This window comes from Vigna umbellata, chromosome 9, assembly GCF_029865625.1.
Source record: "Vigna umbellata cultivar VRB3 chromosome 9, Vumbellata_1.0, whole genome shotgun sequence".
Classification (NCBI taxonomy): Eukaryota; Viridiplantae; Streptophyta; class Magnoliopsida; order Fabales; family Fabaceae; genus Vigna; species Vigna umbellata.
Window position 1 is genome coordinate 6,119,724 of NC_142173.1, and position 18,955 is coordinate 6,138,678.

Genomic DNA, 18,955 nt, shown 5'->3' on the forward strand with positions numbered 1-18,955 from the left:
AACATAAAGATCCTGAAGAGTTTGAGTAGGAGTTGGCAACCTAAGGTGATTGTCATAGTTGAATCAAGGGATCTGACTACCATAAATATGGCTACACTGTTTGGCAAACTCAAGGAGCATGAGTTGGAGCTTGGAAGATTGAGAGAGAAGAGGAAACTGAACATAAACATTCCATAGCTCTCAAGATATCCACAAGAAAGCCTCAAGAAGCAATGATTCAGATGTTGATTTTGATGCAGAAGTGCCAGAAAAGGAAGTGTTTAACATGATGGTAAAGAAATTTACTGAGTTTATGAAATCTCAGTGGGTTGCTGAATACTAAGAGTGGTGCGTATACTCAACTGATGTAGGGTAATTGGAGGTTATTCGTTGATCAAGTATATCAGGAATGGTGAATAATATTATGCAACTAGAAGTGGGGGAAACTAAACTAGACGAAGTTTCTCAAAGGGATTGAGAGCTTCTTGGGATACTAGGAGTGTTGTATAATGCTACGCAATCAGGAGTGAGTTAAACTCAATTATACTTCATTGAATATCTAATGGAACCTCTAAGTTAACTTAGAGGAGAACTGGACATAACCTTAACAGGTGAACTAGTATACAACATTTTTGTGTGTTTTAATCTGTTGATAAACGATGTAATCTGTTAACTTCTCCTATGCTATTTCTCTGATATTATGATTTGCGCTACTTATGCTTACTGCCCACGTTCAAACTTGGATACACAAAGTTGGTCAAGTAAAAGTGTTTTTTAACCAAACTTACCAACTCATAAGTGTTATGTACATCATGATCAGAGTGCAAATTGCAGAAAGTTATGGAAACACTATTGAGTCTCTCCTTCTAGTATTTTCCAACACATTCAATGTTATCTTTTTGTTACTTGGCTATTTTTCATTAGAAAATCAACGATTTTTTTATCAAGACTTTTGAAGGCATGACTGGTTAAATGATGTGTTATTTCTAGTTTCTCAAAATAAGATTTTTCTTGTTAAATAACAATTGTTTAAAAATCATACACAATAGATAACATATATTATAAGAGAGACGTAAAGACAATTTTATCATAATTAAAAACATATATATATATATATTATAGAGTATAATGTATCTTTACATAAATAAATAAAGCATGTTAAAGCAATATGTTATAATGTAAAGACACCTATATTAAAAAAGGAATGAAGCTCCTAATGAGTTTGATACAAGTCCACATGGATCTAAAGAATAAAATAGTAAATTATTTTGCTATATATGTTATTATATTATATAATTCCAAACTATGCACTTCTCTTTATTTGTTATAAATAATAAAAGAAAGGAAATTATTCCTTTTTTTGAGAAGGTGGTAGTAGAGGTTAAATGTGTAAATCGTGTTTGAATGTGAGATGATGATGGTTGACTAATGGGAATAGCTAAGACTAAAAGTTAAATGTAAATCGTGTTTATTGTTATAGTCCTATAAGTTGAAATATATTTTAGTGCATTTGGTCAACTAAAACATTTATCATTTTATCCATTTTCTCTTATTAGTAAATATCATAATCATTAAACATGGCTTAAACCATGTCAATATCGACAAGTTGGGAATTAAGTACAATGATAATTATCAATATGGGAGAAAGGGTTTGGTCCCTAATAGATTTAGACGAAGCACCAACAAATGATATATCAAGAAAACATAAAAGAGATGCAATCTTTTGTGTTTGTTTGAACCTTAGCATCTTCAAAAACTTTAGCTTGGTGACCTTCTATTTAAGTTTTAAGTTATGGTTATATATTTTATAATAAATAAGCATAGTTAATTTTATTTTTTAAGTTTATATATGTCAGAACCAGTAAAATCAGAAGTCAGAAACCAGTAAAATCCATGCACGTATTGTTTAGTGGAATTCACGTGTCAAGAGGGGAGCTTGACACTCAGATGACGAGTCCAGGTGTCAAGCGAAGAGGATCCGAAAACCAGTTAGTGGAAAGTAGGTGTCGGCTGAAGAGGGGACGTTCGTTTTGGCGTGTAAAGCAAAACTTAGATTTTCAGAAAATCTACCCACTTTCTCTACATGCAACCTCTTTTCTCGTTTTTGAAGAACCTCATTCTCTCCTCCTTCTCTCAACCTTCTCTTCATCTTTTCTCTGAGAAAACACCCACTTTCTCTCCTCCTATCATTATTCCGCCGTAGAAGTGATTCCGGCGTCAAGAGCTTCCAGCTAAACTGTTCGGTTTGTGAAGCTGAGCTGGTAAGTCTTTCTCTGCACCAAATCGTTCGTCTTCCTAAACATGCAAACCCAGTTCAGGGTTCTTGTGTTGATCACCATTCTCAAAATGAGTGGTTCTGATAGTGTTGGGTTATCACTTTGTGTAGTTGTAATTATCGAGCGTTGACGGTAGGAAAACCGGTAGTGGTGAAGTTGTATTTCTGAGCCTGGGAACGTTCGCTCACGCTCAGAGGTAAGGGAAGCTTATTAATTTAATTTATGATTATGTGTTGCATGAACGTTCTTTGTTTGATTTGGATATGAAAATGATGGTGATATGATATGGTGCATGAAACGTATGAGATTTCTGTGATTTGATGATATAAGATATGATTAATTTAATATGGTATGAATGTATAAATGTGTGAGACTATATGTTAGGAACTAAAATCTTAATAATATTGATTCTGATAAGAAATTCCCTCTAAGAGAATGTACGTACGTTATTGAACGGTCCTTGACTGTTCGGTTTTCTAGTGAAGTTGAATTTGTAGTGGATTCTTTCATTCGGGAAGGATTCTAGTTGAGAACGAACGTCTGCACTTCAGAATAGTGTGTATGAGCGTTCAGCCAAACATAGATGGGTATGACCGTCCGGTGTGTTAGTAAACTTCTTTGAAATTGAATTCTTTCATTCGGAAAGAATTCTAGTGAGGACGAACGCCCTCTTGTAATAGTGCTACGTTTGAGCGTTCGGCCAAGCGTGGATGCCCTAAGTGTTATGTGAGTAATTGAGAAACTTGTACATATCTGGATACTTAGTCATTCTGAAACCCTATCTTCACCATCTCGTATTATCTCTATTTCTATTTCTATTATGAGTTCAAATCAGTGATGGGTCTCGACTCAAAGCGTTCGTTATGAGTGGCGCTCGGTCTTATACCGAACGCTCGTACTCGTCTTTAATTATTAAACGTGTGGAAATAGCGTTCGTCCAAATTCTGTAAATCCTTTTACCGTGTTCGGTCATTTACTGGCAGTCGGTTTCTGTAATTGATTTATTCTAAGTATGGTTCTATCATCGTCTTGAGGTGTCTATGTCCATTGGATCCGGCCTAGAGCCTCTGTACTTAAATTATTCTTTGAAGTATTGATCTGAACTTACGAGAGTCAGTTCATTCAACTGATTCAAGAGGTAAATGACGTTCGTCATATATGGTGTTATTATAGTCGGTTTTATTCTGTTCTGGAACGGGGAATTCTTCGATCTCGTTCCTAACGTTCGTCCTCGTTATGAAGAGGGTTGAACATTCGGTATTTTATGTCCCTGAAACTGATGATGAAAATGACAATAAAGTAAAAGATTATAAAGGGTGAACAGTATATGAAATGAATAATCGGTTGTGGATTTTGAACGAGCGTTCCAGGGAGGAACGACTCATGCATTGAATATTGGAATTTGTAAAGTATGATTGTGGGAACCTAATGCTGGCGGTTCATCCTGATGTTCCGTGAGTACTCGTCCTCATGTAGAGGGGAGTAGGTCATGTGTGGGAACGGCAGGAGGTCCTAGTCCTTAAGGGTACTTTGGATAGGGCTGGCTAACCTCGGGTGGCAGCTGATGAGATTATTACAGTTACTACATCACCCGGGTGCACGAACGCCTGTAGCTACGCAGATTTGTACTTAACGTCGTTCAGCTTTTGAACATTAATATTAGTGTAAGACTGCACTGTTTAATTATTAAATGTAATTAATTCTATTATATGGTGATTACTGTATTTTGGGATGTTACAATATATATTGACACATTTTCTACATATTTTTGTATTATCTAATTTATTTTTTTCGTTCTTATATCCAATCATTAAAGTTATGGTACCACAACTAGTTTTATTTTAAGATGAAATGTTATGTTTTTTTTATATATGTATTGAATGATAAAATTGATTGTTTTTAATTTTGTTCAAGGAATTAAATTAGTAGTTCCCTGTTAACATCTAATATATTGTGTGTTCAATGCTAAAAATATGATAAATGATCTCTAATAAAAGAAGTCATTATAATTATTATTTCTTAATTATTGCATGTGTTATTAAAATTAACTTATATGATCTATTATTATTATATAATAATTTAAGCTTATGTTATGAATGCACAATTCTGTTTTTATATACTATTATTTTTAAAAAAAATACTTAATTATAATGACTATTGGAAATGTAATAATTCTTATAATTATTTATTATTTTTCTTTATGTATTAAACTTTTACAAAGTAATTTTTACCTTTTACAATTTTACTTTTAACTTCTGATTCTTGGTCATGGAAATATATCATCACATACAATTTATTTAAGACAACTACCAAGATTAATGATCTTTAATACAAAGACAATCGCCTAAACAAAACAAAAGTATAAGAATGAAAAATCTACAAAACAAAATTATATGAATCAAGGCCTAATAATATATATTATGTAACGTCCATTTAAATAGTATAAACACTAAAACAAAATTAATAAAATAACACACTTCAACTTAAGAAATATATAAAATACACTTATCCAATATAATTATAAGTCTATTCCATATTTACAATGTTAAAGAACAACAACATAAATATTTACATAATAACTCTCAAAATATAACTATACTAAACTAACTAATATACTCAAGTTGTACATTTGTATCATCGCCTCCCAAAGCCTGCTCCACATAACCATTTCATCCTCTGCTCACACCCAATCAGGTGATCATTGCAAAAAAAAAACCAAACATACACAAAAAACAAACAACAAACACACAAATGGTAAGCTAATGTTAAAAGGAACAAACACATAATATTATAATTCATCATACATCAAATTTCATACAAAGTTAAACAAACATCTTAAGCATACCATAAACCTAAACTTGACCATTCAAATCCAAAGTATGAATGTCGAGCTATGTGGGTCATGTACTTGTGGTGTCTTTACTACTCTACAAAGTCATTCACTACTCACGTCGAATTTGAGGTCGACATCATATCGGAAGACGTTAAATTGACGTCGAACATAAAACAATTGGACGTTCACACTAAAGCAAATTTACGTCGAATTTTATTAATATTCAACGTTAATCAATTTTTTTTAATTAATTGTAATCTTTTTTTACAATTCTACTAGACTTGAAAAGTAGAAAAATGATAAATATCAGATTTTGGTATTTTATAAAGCATGAACTATGAACGTGTAGTGTAGTATCAACAACAAGCAACAATAACAAACAACAAACAAGTTCAATCAAAAACAACAACAAATAGGTTCAACCAAACAACAACAAACAAGTTCAATAAATAAGTTTTTCAAAACGAAAACGGAAACTAGCCTTCAAAAGGTGGGTTCGTCGAAATAAAGTGTTGTCACCAGTGAGAGAGAAAGCAGAATGCGTCTATGAAGAACAAGAACACAAAAATAATCCGTCAAAACAAACGAAAATCATACCTAAAGTAGTTAATTAACATGTATTTGTAACAAATGAAAGAAAGATTACATGTGATGGTCGTCAAATAACAAATGAATGAGTTTTCAAGTTCCCGCTCAAATTTTTATTGAATTCACTAAGCTTTTAATGTTTAACGTTGGGGCATTCGACGTTTTATATCCTTTTGACGTTTAATTCTAGAGAATTCGACATCATACGTAAATACATTTTCACCTTCGCGCCAAACATTTCGCAAAATTTACCCAATATAACAAATTGACGTCAAATTACAATTCTAAACGACGTCTAATAATTGCATTTATTTACAAAAATGTCACAGGTCATTTTTAACATTGACTATTCAGTGGTTGGACGTTGAACATGTGACGTTATACTCTGTTTTTGCACTAGTGATTGCCAATGGGTTTCATCGTACCACACTCATAAGGTTAGTCCGTTCCGCGTCTTAGGATATAATGGAGCACGTAGATTAGGACCTCGTGCTACTCTTACCACATGCATTGCTCCTCTCTAATTGAGAATGACTATTCATTAGAGTGTCAGGATAACCCTCACGAACTTTGTACATTCATACACAACTTGAAATAATCACTAGAAGTTTTCCTTAGAAACTCTTATTCAATCATACATTGATATAGACACTAACATCATTAGTAAACTCTAATAACATTCATAAAATATACTAAACATGTCATAAAGTACCAATCAACCTTAAAATAAACCACAGAAGCAAAAGAATGAAACAACAAAGAGAGAATGCCATAAACACTAGCGTTGAGTGGCACATCCTTGCTGTTAAGGCCATTCTTTGCGCAAACCTAGCACGTGAGCGCCTTCCACCTGCAGTTGAGTGCTAAAGCTCTCGACTCTCTAGCGCTCAGGATCCGCTGACTGTCGTTAAGCGCCACACTAGAAGAGTGAAAACCTCTACTTTTAGCCCTAGTTGCCTCCAATACCTCTCTTAATGATTAAAATGGTATCCTAGACATTGGGAATGATTTAAAAACAAGTTTATAGCTTAAATTAGATATACTAAACCAACTTGACTACTCCAAATTGCCTAAACTCACTTCCACACTTTTTAATGCATAAATTAACAACCTAAAGGTCTAAACTAGTAAGAAATGATCCAACAACAGACCTCAAACATTTACTTCAACTCAAACTTACTATTTTAGAATCTCACTAATCAAAATCACTAAAATGAACTAAAAACCATACAAAACACACCATATTAACTACCAACCAATTCTACATCAGATTTCCACTAACTCAAAGCTCAAAAATTTTTTAAATGACCCTAAAACAAACACAAAAACTCAGTTCCACCCATTCGACCTTTACTTCAAAATCTCACCTATCAACATCCCATCTTAAGGTCCAAAACTACCTATAACTCAGCTTATTATCTACTTCCCATTACAACATCAACTTCTTATCATTTTTATACATCCTAACAGCAACATTTGCAAGTTCATTCCATTCCCAAATCAAAATTATGCATCAATTAATTAAGCTTACTCAATAAAACACGATTAACACCGATCATTGCAATTATAACCAAATTAACATACAATAACTTTAAATACTAACAACCACCATTTCATGGTTTATAATTCAAATTAAAAACAACCATTTGCTTCCCTTACCTGGTTGAGAAAACTATCACGACTTTATACATCATACTATCTCTGCCTCAACTCAAAAAGTTCTAAAAACACCTACAAACTATATAATCTTGATCAGAGTAAGTCTTGAGAACCTTTGATCAACAATGAGTTAGAAAAGAAGATCAAATGACACATACGAAAAAACTTATATGCATGTGCCTTAAACTAAGGCTTAAAGAAAAATTAGTAAAAACTTACTTGTTTTATAAGAAAAATCGAAAGGTAGAAAATGAAAAACTCACTATTGTGATCTCTTAACATATCTTGATCATCAAACACATGTATTAAAAATAAAAAATCTTAGAAAAGAAGGAAAGAAAACTCTGAGAATGATTTTTAGAAAAGATAGTGCATGTTAAAATAATAAAACATGTTTATGAAATTCTATCTATATTAATTAATTATTTTAATATTAAAATATTGGGTCTCATTACTTTAAAATATATATCCACTTTAATATTCTACTTTCTAATTTCTTATATATTATATAAATAAAAAACCAAAATTTAAAAAATATAGAATTCAAAACTAAAATTAACTATGAAGTTTTTTTTTTACAAATAATAGTTTAAAACGAAAACACGAACACTTTTCTCTGTTTTGATAACATTTAAAAGAAAAAAAAAAGAAGTAGACGAGAAATAATGTCAATTGTTTTTTAATCATGATAATGGTAATTGTTTGATTGAATAAAATTCGGATAGAAAATAGAATAAAATTTATTATTATTTTTATTATATTATTATTTTCTTTCTATGCAATCAAACAATTTTACTTAATATTTTATAGTTGGACCTATTTTATTTATTTTTTCATCTATTTTAGTTCTTTCTTTACAGCCAAACCTACCCTTAAAATAATTATTAAACCCTTGGTTTCTTAAAACAACATTTGATCCTTGATAATCAATAAAACTTTATTGAATAACACTAGATTCAGTCAAAAGGCCACACAAATAATAAAAAACGTTAATAATAATGTAATAAGAAGAAAAATTAACAAAATATAAAATAAACGATAGTAATAAAATAAAATCCTTGAATTGCAGAATCCGAATCAAACACGAAGATGAATGCAGATGCAACTTTCGCACCGTTCACTTTCTAAAATCCATTAATATTTTCTCTCATTTTCTCACACTTTCTCTCTGAACTTTCTTCAATGGCAGTTGCAGCTTTCAAATCCTCTTCGCGAAGAGGAACCCAATCCTCTGCTCCTTCCAACGCCTCTTCTTCCTCTGGCAGATCCTCCACTAGAGCTCCCAACCCCACTCGCAGGTCGAGGAGCGTGAGCGCGTTCGCTAGGGGTAGTTCGGCCATTTCCACTGAGTTCCTCAACAAGAGGGATAATCCTCTTTTCGACGAAACGCAGTCCGCGAAAACTGTTCTAGAAACTTCCACGGCGCGTGGAGCGGCGCGAAGTGCCGAACCCGCGCGCAGGGAATCAGGTCGGGCTCTTTCCAGAGCAGAATCAGGTCGACGGACGCGGTCAGCTTCGCAGTGCCCGGTTTCAAGGCGGTATCTGAGCTATTCTACTTCTGAGGTGCGTTGAACTGGTCTCTAATTACAACTAAAAGTGTTAATTGATTTAGGACTTTGCAATTGAAGTATAATTATTAATTATCAATTTTTCATATGATTTATTTATTTTATTTTGTTTAGTCCAAAAATGCATTCATTCGAGTTCCTAAATAATGATTTAATTATAATATAACAAATAAATGTAGGTAAAGTTGAAGATTAAACTAGGAGTGTGAATTTTTTAAAATAGATTATTAAACATCTTTTTTTTTTTCATGGACATGAGGCTGGTAAGTAAAGTTTAAGCGAGTAATGTGTTTATTTTAAAATAGAGAATTGAAAATACAAATTGAGTAAAGGGACTAAAATTGTATTGAGATTTGATTGTTTAAAACAAAAAATGTAATATAGTGTAAATTGAGGAATGAAAGTTTTATTTGTTTGTTTGTGTGTGTGTCTATAATATCATTATGTTTTTGGAACCCCAAATTTGTGTTGAGAAATTTGGGGGCTCGGAACTACATCTGTCAGATAACAACTGGTGTAAGAGGTAAAATTAGTTTCTTAAATAAGTGCTGTTGTAGCTTTTCAATGTAGTATTGATTACTGTTTGTTTTTTTTTGTATTTATATCTCTAACCATATTGATGATGCAGATCAAAAACTAAAATGAATTAATATGATAAGGTTAACTTTGGAATGGGGGGCATTGAAGGAAAGGTTTACGTGAAATAGAACTTATTTGCACATTTGTTGTTTTTTTGTGTAGAGCGAGGTTGAATGTAAAGAAGGGAATGATTTGAAGTTAGTGGGGAGTAATAGAAAAGGTGATTTGGTGAGAAGAAGTGAGAATGGTGTGACTGATCAAGTGAAGGATTTGCACACATGGTCTAGTCGGCATTCATCTGTTGAGGTCTCAGATTGTTTTGCTGCCACTCTGGTTAGTTCCTTCCATTGCTGGTGTGTTTTGTAGCGTATTGGAAACATCAAGTCAGGAAAAATTTACTTATTTTTCAATGGTCATTTTGTTTGTTTGTAGTCTGGTTTGCAAACTCAAACCTGTGATGACGAAGCATCAACAGCAAGTTCTGGATTTGGTTCTGATGAGAAAACTATAAAGGCAGTTTTTGAACAGATGAAGGTGAGGTAACGAAGCGTGCAATGTATTTTTGGATTGATTGAACCGTCAAGTTGATCCTTCAAAGTTACTAGCTTGCACAGTAGTTCCCTAGATCTTTTGTCTCTAGGGCCTACTTGCTTAATAAAATCATTTGAGGACTGTTATGGTATCGTTCTAGTTCTTTGAAAAACTGGTTTGGAAATAAAAAATTTCAGGACATGTGGTGATATATGTAACTTTGGTCTAATAATTCAGAGGTTTACTCTTCAAATATGGTGAAATTGAAAGGAGCCAAGCAGAATCGATTGCAGTTTTTCACCCTTTGTTGCCTCTGTTTTTGTTCCCTTACAACGTAGAACCAACTCTTTTGTTTATAAATTATAATCCATTCTATCCCAGTGGATATGAACAATATTATAGTGGGTTTATTTCGTTCCATTCCTCCTACCATTAAAAATCAATACAAAGTCATTCATAGTTTTTTGTCATGTGTGCTTAAAAACTTGATGCCACAGTTCACTGATGTAGAGTTTGTTTCCCACGAATAGGAAATTTCAATCCATTTCAATCCATGAGAAATTATTCCTCCTAGGGAGAAACTTTAATGCTTATATGATATAAAGACTGCATAAAATGAATAATTGTTCTTGATGACAATTAGATAACTTTTGGTACATTTGGGTCTTGATTTCTGTAGTCAGTACAAGGAGATCTGCCGGAAGCCAGTGATATATATGAAACAGTTCGTTCTGAAGTGAGGCGTGCTATTTCTGAGATTCAGATTGAACTTGAAAGTGTATGTTTCATAAACTCCTATATTTCTCATTGTTGGTTTTAAGTCAACTGCCACTGTTTGAATTGATTTAGCTTAGCGTGATTAATACAATATGTCACTATTCATGAGTATGTGTTTGTGTGTCTCATACTAATAATTACAATTGTATATCATTAACATTTTAAAGCTGTGAAAGGAAAAGGTTGGGTTCGACAGCTACTAGCCTTAAGTAATTGCTAGCCAAGAAGCAGGGCATGGCAGTTTATTCTCTGGAAATAAATCATAAATTGCCCCTGACGAAAAAATTGAGGACAACCTCTTCTAGTTTCACTGCATTTTCAAAGTTGAAAGTTCAACTCGTCCAGGAACACATGACATTTTACATGACTTTTCTCAATTGATACATTTCTTGTGATTTTCATTTATATTTCTAGGGAAATGCTTACTAACATCATTTCTTTCTTTATAGTTTGTGCTCAAAATTTCTGGTTGCCCATCACAACACAACTCACAAAGTCGGAGTGTTATTTATTGTTGATATAATTGTAAAAGGAAGTATTATGCTATGTTCTAACTTGTTTCTAACTCTGGGTTTTAGGCTATCCAAAAGAGAAATGTTACTGCCATCTCTGTTAGTAATGTGGCTGATATTCCTCCTGACTTGGTAAACCCTGGTGCAATAGAATTGGTTTTGGAGATTAGAAAAGAGTATGCCAAAAAGCATGAAGAGGTGATGTTCCATTCGATACTTTTAAATGGAGCCTGGTTAACTTTTTTTTCTTTGTTGGTGCTCATCTCATAGTTGAGCTTGAGGGTTGGTATCATTGTTGCCCAAGAACATGTTTTGTTTCTGAAGCTCTTTTGTGTTTTTATGTGGGAACTCTCAAATGAGCCACCAATTCCTTTCCTCTCTCAAGATCAAATTTCAGTCTTGCCCTTTGTTTAGAGTTTATATTGTGTATTAGGATTATAGTCTCGTCTATTTTTAGTTTCACTCTAAGCAGACCTTATCATACTTACAGTCCCAGCAGCGAGCTAGAAATCTTCGAGCAGAACTGGCCATTGAAGAGCACCGTGAGCGGGAACTGGATAGAATCTTGAGAGAAGTTCTTCCATCTCCCAAGACCCCTATTGTACAAAAATCTCGTACAGCAAGAAAAGTATGTTTTATTTTGGCATTTGTTTATTCTAATGCAACTTTTCAAACCTGTCATGCGTGATTCTTAAATTCTTTGCCCATTATAGCATGTGTTTTGTATTGTACATGGAGCTTATTTTATCATTATGAATGTAGAAAGGAAAGATTTGCCTAAATCATAAACCTTATTTGAAATATTTTAACTCATTAATCTCAGTGCTGTGGGATGAAGATGATGATAGTATAGCTGTTGCTATAGATATTTATGCAGTTGTGCTTTTTTTTCTGTGTATTTAATTCTGCTCCATTTCCATTTTAATGAACCAAAAACTTGGTCACAGTCGTCTAGCTTTGAAAGAAGGAGGATGTCAAAACGTCTTGCAGAAGATGCCAAAGCTTATTTTGATGAGTGTGTCTCGCTATCAACTTTTGATAGTTCTGACTTTTCATCCCAAGAGGATCCCTCACTCAATTTGGTTGGTCCACCTACTCCATCTGGCAGCCATGTATGTTTAACCGAGGCAAGTCCTAATGCTTCAGTTTCTACTTTCATTACATTCCTCAATGATTAAAAGGTCTCTCAAGATTACTTTCTCGCATAATTTTTTTCTAAATCCCTAATAAAGTTCTTAAATAATATATTTTTAATCTTATTCCATTATAATACTTGAAACCTTCGGTTATCTTGGTGTCTTAAAGGCATTAGTATGGAAATATTAAGTAATTAAAGGTGGGATACTATCATGCTTATTGACACCTGAAAATGGGGTCTAAAGTGTATGCATTCTCATTAGAGGCAAGTAATGTACACTGATCAACTATGTTGCTTGTTTGATGATCTATATTTTTAACTGTTTGCTTTTTGATATTGATATTAGACCTNAGAAGATGCCAAAGCTTATTTTGATGAGTGTGTCTCGCTATCAACTTTTGATAGTTCTGACTTTTCATCCCAAGAGGATCCCTCACTCAATTTGGTTGGTCCACCTACTCCATCTGGCAGCCATGTATGTTTAACCGAGGCAAGTCCTAATGCTTCAGTTTCTACTTTCATTACATTCCTCAATGATTAAAAGGTCTCTCAAGATTACTTTCTCGCATAATTTTTTTCTAAATCCCTAATAAAGTTCTTAAATAATATATTTTTAATCTTATTCCATTATAATACTTGAAACCTTCGGTTATCTTGGTGTCTTAAAGGCATTAGTATGGAAATATTAAGTAATTAAAGGTGGGATACTATCATGCTTATTGACACCTGAAAATGGGGTCTAAAGTGTATGCATTCTCATTAGAGGCAAGTAATGTACACTGATCAACTATGTTGCTTGTTTGATGATCTATATTTTTAACTGTTTGCTTTTTGATATTGATATTAGACCTATAATAACTTCAAGGCTACTTAATTGTGTTCCGGTAAAATTTCTCTCAACCTGGTAGGAAGTGAAGAGCTGGGAATGAAAAACCTGACTTCTATGATGGTTCAGAATAATTTGGCTAAAGTATATTGCAAGTTTTAGTTATCACTCAAGAGTGAGAAACTGGAAGGGAGACAGAAGAAATTGATTAATAACAGTGGAAGATGCCTTTTGACTTTTATACATCTCTTGTCAAATGGCTTGTTAGGGTAGATCTTCTACAAAATTAAAACTTAATAATTGACGCCTATTGCAGGAATGCGTTAGAAAGTTAAAGTATCGCCTATTGAAGGAAACTTGTATAAACTCGTATATTCCCTACAGAGGATAGTAGTGTAACAAGGGTAGCCATATTGCTAGAGGTAAGGGGAACCAGAAAAGGAAGAAAAAAACTACAGTTCAAACCACTAAGAAAATTTGAGGTCAATGGTTTCACTATACATTATACATTTTGACATTGTTTGTTCAATAGGGAAAATGGTTGATTGTTGTTTTATAAGATTTTTCTTATGCAAGGGACAAGAAGGAAAATTGGGAATAACAAATGACAATGTTAAGATGTGTTTCTGTTAGGTTACTTTATGGGAGTACCCTAAATCTATATTCTACTCTTGCTTCAACAATCGAATAACAGAAAAAAATAAAGTATGTATGCATTATTGATTCAGTAAAGTATCGAAAATACAAGTATACTCTCCCTCAAGGAAGCCTACCTTCCTCCACTGGCAAATATGCCCAGTCTTTACCCAAAAGAAATAACCTAATCCAAAAGAAATAACCTAATTAATTAGAGTTACAGGAAGACCGATCGGTGTGACACTAATTAGAGAATGTTGAATGATTTTCAGTGCTGTGAAAAGGGCAAGAAAGTTGGACGAAGTTGCTAAAATGGATTTCATGGTTAACAATACCTTAAAATATTTGGTCTTTAACTAAGCTGCATGATGGCATATAAGCCATGCAACCAATCTCTCACCCAGTGGGATAATAACCTTCCAATTTTTTTGATTTTCTGTTGCATTAAGAAGACTGGAACCAATAACAACATAACTTCTATGTTGGTTCAAAATAATTGGCAATAAGGAAGTTGCAAGTTATAGTCATTTGCCTATGCTCTGAGAATAGGAACCAAAAGGCAGGAGGAAAATTGATTGTAGGAGTGGAAAAGACGCCTTTTACTAGCTTACTATAATAACTCTTCTCAAATGTGCTTGTTAGGGAATATCTTTCTACAAAAATTGCTAAGAGGAATGTTTTATAATCTATGGAGTGATCTTATTTCAACTTTCAATGATGACATAGTCATGTGCTAATAATGATTCCAATTCCTTATTTTTCCGCTCCATTGAATGTAAAAGGTTTTATGATAAGAAAAGCCTCGAAAAATGTGTTGGGTGAAGTTAACCTGTTTTTGAATTGATTGAAGTTGTTACAAATTCTGTCTTGGTCTAGTACACTCCTAAGGGAAATCATGAATTTTGTTGCATCGTTTTCACAGGAATCAGGCACTCGAGGACAATCGATGAATATCCATTATGGTATTTCACAATCTCCTGCCAACAATGATTCTGTGGGAGCTTTTCATGGTCAAGTCAGTTCAACCTCTGACATCACAGAAACTGGTTCCAAACCCTGCTTTTCCTTTGCACAGAAACCATCCGAAACCTCTGCAATTCAACAAGACATTCAACAATACATAAAAAAGTTCGAAAAAAATGTGTTGAAGTCTTCAACAGTGAGATCAAATTATTGCGAACCTCTTGAGTATAGTTTTCAGTCATCAACTGAGAGCTTGTTGATTGATAGGGTTCTTTTAAAAAGTAGAATTGATTCTGGTAATTTGTTACTATGTGGTGGTGGTAATAAATTGTTGTCAAAATTTTACGGGAGAGGGATTTGACTTGGAGGGCATAGTTCAAGCTAACTCTTTTATATGCCTTGTAATTTTGATCTTATCATTTACACATGTATAAAATCTAAAGGTACAAGTGTTTATCTTTTCATGTACAAGTACAAATGTTTGAGCAATGCATTCTTTTATAACATTTTCACCATTGATTAAGATTCATTAAATGCTAATATGAGAACCAAAAATATAAATTTTAGCAAGTTTTAATTAATCCAATGTCTTGAGTGTTTCTAAGTAAGATATGGATTGATAAAATGAGTGATTACTCGATTTTTCTTGTGTTCAACTAGTTAAAAACTAATTTGGATTGTATTGTACTCCTTTTTAGAATATATTATAAATTAAGTTACAATCTTATCCAACTCTTGCAAGCTTGTGAATTGGGGTGAGTTAATTCTTTATAATTTGAAAAATATGAAGTTATGAAATGGCTATTCATGTGTTGACCTACTTAACAAATAAAAATATCTAAAAAAATCATAACCCTTCATTAGTTTATCAAAACATTCAGATATAACTTCAATTTAAATCAAATACAACTATCAATGTTCTTAAAAAAAGCCGAAGTTAGAAATATTGTAGTTCATCAAATCCAATAAAATCTTAATAGTAAGTCTGGGCGAGTTATAAAAAAGGGTTAATAAGTGAAAATATATCATCATTTTTAAAGGACTAAATAAATCAATTCAATGAATTAAACTTAATTTGTGATCTCTTTTTTATTCTCCTTACCCCTTTGTCCATGTTAATATAATATGATTATTGGCATCATGTTTTCTCATGGACAAAATTTTAAACACTAATTTTTTTAATATATATATATATATATATATATATATATATATATATATATATATATATATATATATATATATATATATATATATATATATATATATATATATATATACGGAGTTTGCTAATTTACGTAAGGAGTTTTTTTAATTGGTATATTTTAGGAAAGTGTATCTAAGTTTTAAGTTACAAAAAAGTTCCTATTAAAAAAATCAACTTTAAATTCAAGGATATTTTAATAATTTTAAAATTTAATTTAAAATAAAAAAAATAAAAAGTAGTTTTTTATCATCTTGATTGGTCCACAAAGTTATTACCTTTTTATTATATATTTTTTTAAAAGGTAGTTGTTTTTTAAAATAAAAAATAAAATATTTTTGTGATTTTTTCAATTGGAACTAAGGGATGATAGAGAAAAGGTTGAAGTGAGAGATGAAAGAGAAATGATTGAGAGGAATGAAGGAGGTGACCAACGGTTTGAGGTTTAGATGAGTTTTGATGTAAAAACTGCTTTTATGTAATAATAAGTATACGTGGAATTTACTCACAACTTATAATCAAATTAAATTTATATTTAATTTTATTAATGATATTATTTAAGATTTGTCGATTAGTTTAGATATTATTTTGATTTTCATATTTATATTGGATTAAAATGAATAAAGATGGTAACATGGAGAATGTTAAATCAGATAAGCTAACAATTAATGGACTGAAAAGAAAAAGTGAACAATGAGTGAACTTAGTTATGTGAGGGTACCAATAAACTCTTTTAAGTCATTTTGTGATTGATGTGGTAAGTCATGGAAATTTGGTTTATTGGTATATAATAACTTAAAATTTAGAAAAGTAATGTTAGAGTTCTAATTATGTCATTGAGATACTAGCGTGGATTCAGTTTGAATTTTTAATTATTTTTTATCTCGATACTCATATATAGTTTTGGTGTTATCTTAATTTATTGTTTTGCTATGGGGTAATAACTATATTTATTTTTGAAGTTGTTAAATGACGTGAAAAAAAATTATTAGTGATACTTGATGCATATATATTTATTATATATATCCCTAAAATATACGGCATGCATATATAATAAGGACGCCATTGAGTTATAATAATAGAAAGCAGTTGGAAACATATAACTGAATATTGAGAATTACAGTCATCCTTAAAATACTATGAAGTCAAAGCTTGAGGTACTAGAGTTTTCCAAAATGCCAAGGGTTTTATATATTAAAGTTTTTTCAAAACACATAAGTTTAAATAAGGAGATCCTAATGAAACTAGGATTCAATGTCATCTTCCTCTAATGCTTGCTTCAGGGGCACTTCCTCGACATTTGCTCCCATCCAAGTGGATGATCATCGCAAGAGGAATCATACACAAACATAGCACAAACACAAACAAGCGGGGGTGAACTAATTATATAAAAAGCATACAATATGACAATATGTGCATGCAAGAGTTAACTCCAATCAAGCAAGATAAACACGCATCCTAACATGTTATGTTCTAGACTTGACTCGTCCGGACTTTAGAATGATAGTCGAGCTATGGCGGGTCTTGCACTCGTGGTGGCTTATGAAACTTGGGTTCCCTCACCCTACCACACTCACGAGGTTAGCCTGTTTTGGGCCTTGAGGCATATTGGAAGCCCCCAAGACTAAGACCTCCTACTACTCCTCACTACATGGTTCAATCCTTTCTACGTGAGAAGAAAGACCATTGGAGTTTCAGGATGACCCCCAAGACTGAGCTCCTACTCTCATTCTAAACACTAAGAATCTCACCAAGAGATTCTACACAGATGGAACTTGGTTTACAACTTGGATCATCTTTCCACCACTTTATAACCATACACTTTTTGCTACAATCCACATACTTGTTTGAATATCACAATGCAATACTATAGATGCAAAAGAATGTTTCACCAACAACCAAAGAGCACACTAATCAAACGCAACACAAGAGAAAATTTAGAGAACCAAACCCAACACTCGTCGCACAGCGCACCACCCTCGCAAGGCGACACTGGCGCTATTCGCATAGCGCACCCACCCAGCTTGCCTTGCAAATTAAGTCTGAATAAGTATCAGACTTTGGGTCTCGCGCCTAGCGCACCCAGGTCGCTATGCGAGGGCCCAGACAGAGACCAACCCCCTTAAAACTCTCGCTATGCTTCCCACTCGCCTTTCGAATTAAATGGGCAGTGGTTCCAGACCACCACTAGTCGCATACCGACAAAATTCGCCATGTGAATCCACAAACAGAGAGCAACACCCTCTGGTCATTCGCAAAACGCACCAGCTCGCACAACGAATGACTCAGACAGTGAGCACCCTCTACAAGGTCTCGTAATGCGAGACAGCTCGCACAACGACTCTGCGTCATCTACAGAACGCAAATTTTGGAGAATCACACACTCACACCAGCCCTTACCATTTCTAGGCCTCTTGGCCAACTTCTAAGACCTCCAATTCGTGTATTAAGCTCAATTACACATGCCTAGATGATCCTAACCCTCCCCATTACTAATCTAAACTGATTAAGATCAAGTTTTATCTTTTAAAACATCAACTCCTACAACTTACAGACCAAATTTCAATTCAATCCCTTTTGCACTTGTTTTGACCAGTTTGATGACTCTAACAAATCACAAATAACCTCGCTATATTGTCCCAACAGACTACAAGAGCTCTATACCCTTAACCCTCAAATTCACTATCCCACTTCCTCCAAAATAACTTAAACCATTTCCAATTCATTATGCTTTCTTTCTAAACAATGTTGTAACAGACTTCACACCCCGAATCACTCCCAACCTGATCCATTACAGTAAATTAAACTCATCCACTCAGTTCATAACATCACAACACAATTCATAGTTTTCACACATCAATACATATAATACAACATACTCAAAAA

General features: G+C 33.1%; 1 protein-coding gene across 1 annotated transcript; it reads left to right on the plus strand.

The window, feature by feature from the left end:
• Positions 1-8,465: 8,465 nt before the first annotated feature.
• Positions 8,466-15,329, plus strand: LOC124836691 (uncharacterized). The gene is made up of 8 exons (XM_047311866.2): positions 8,466-8,898; positions 9,645-9,815; positions 9,915-10,016; positions 10,693-10,791; positions 11,369-11,500; positions 11,793-11,930; positions 12,250-12,429; positions 14,825-15,329. The coding sequence occupies exons 1-8, from the start codon at positions 8,518-8,520 to the stop codon at positions 15,224-15,226; spliced, it is 1,605 nt and encodes a 534-aa protein (XP_047167822.2). The 5' UTR covers positions 8,466-8,517; the 3' UTR covers positions 15,227-15,329.
• The last annotated feature ends 3,626 nt before the right edge of the window (positions 15,330-18,955 follow it).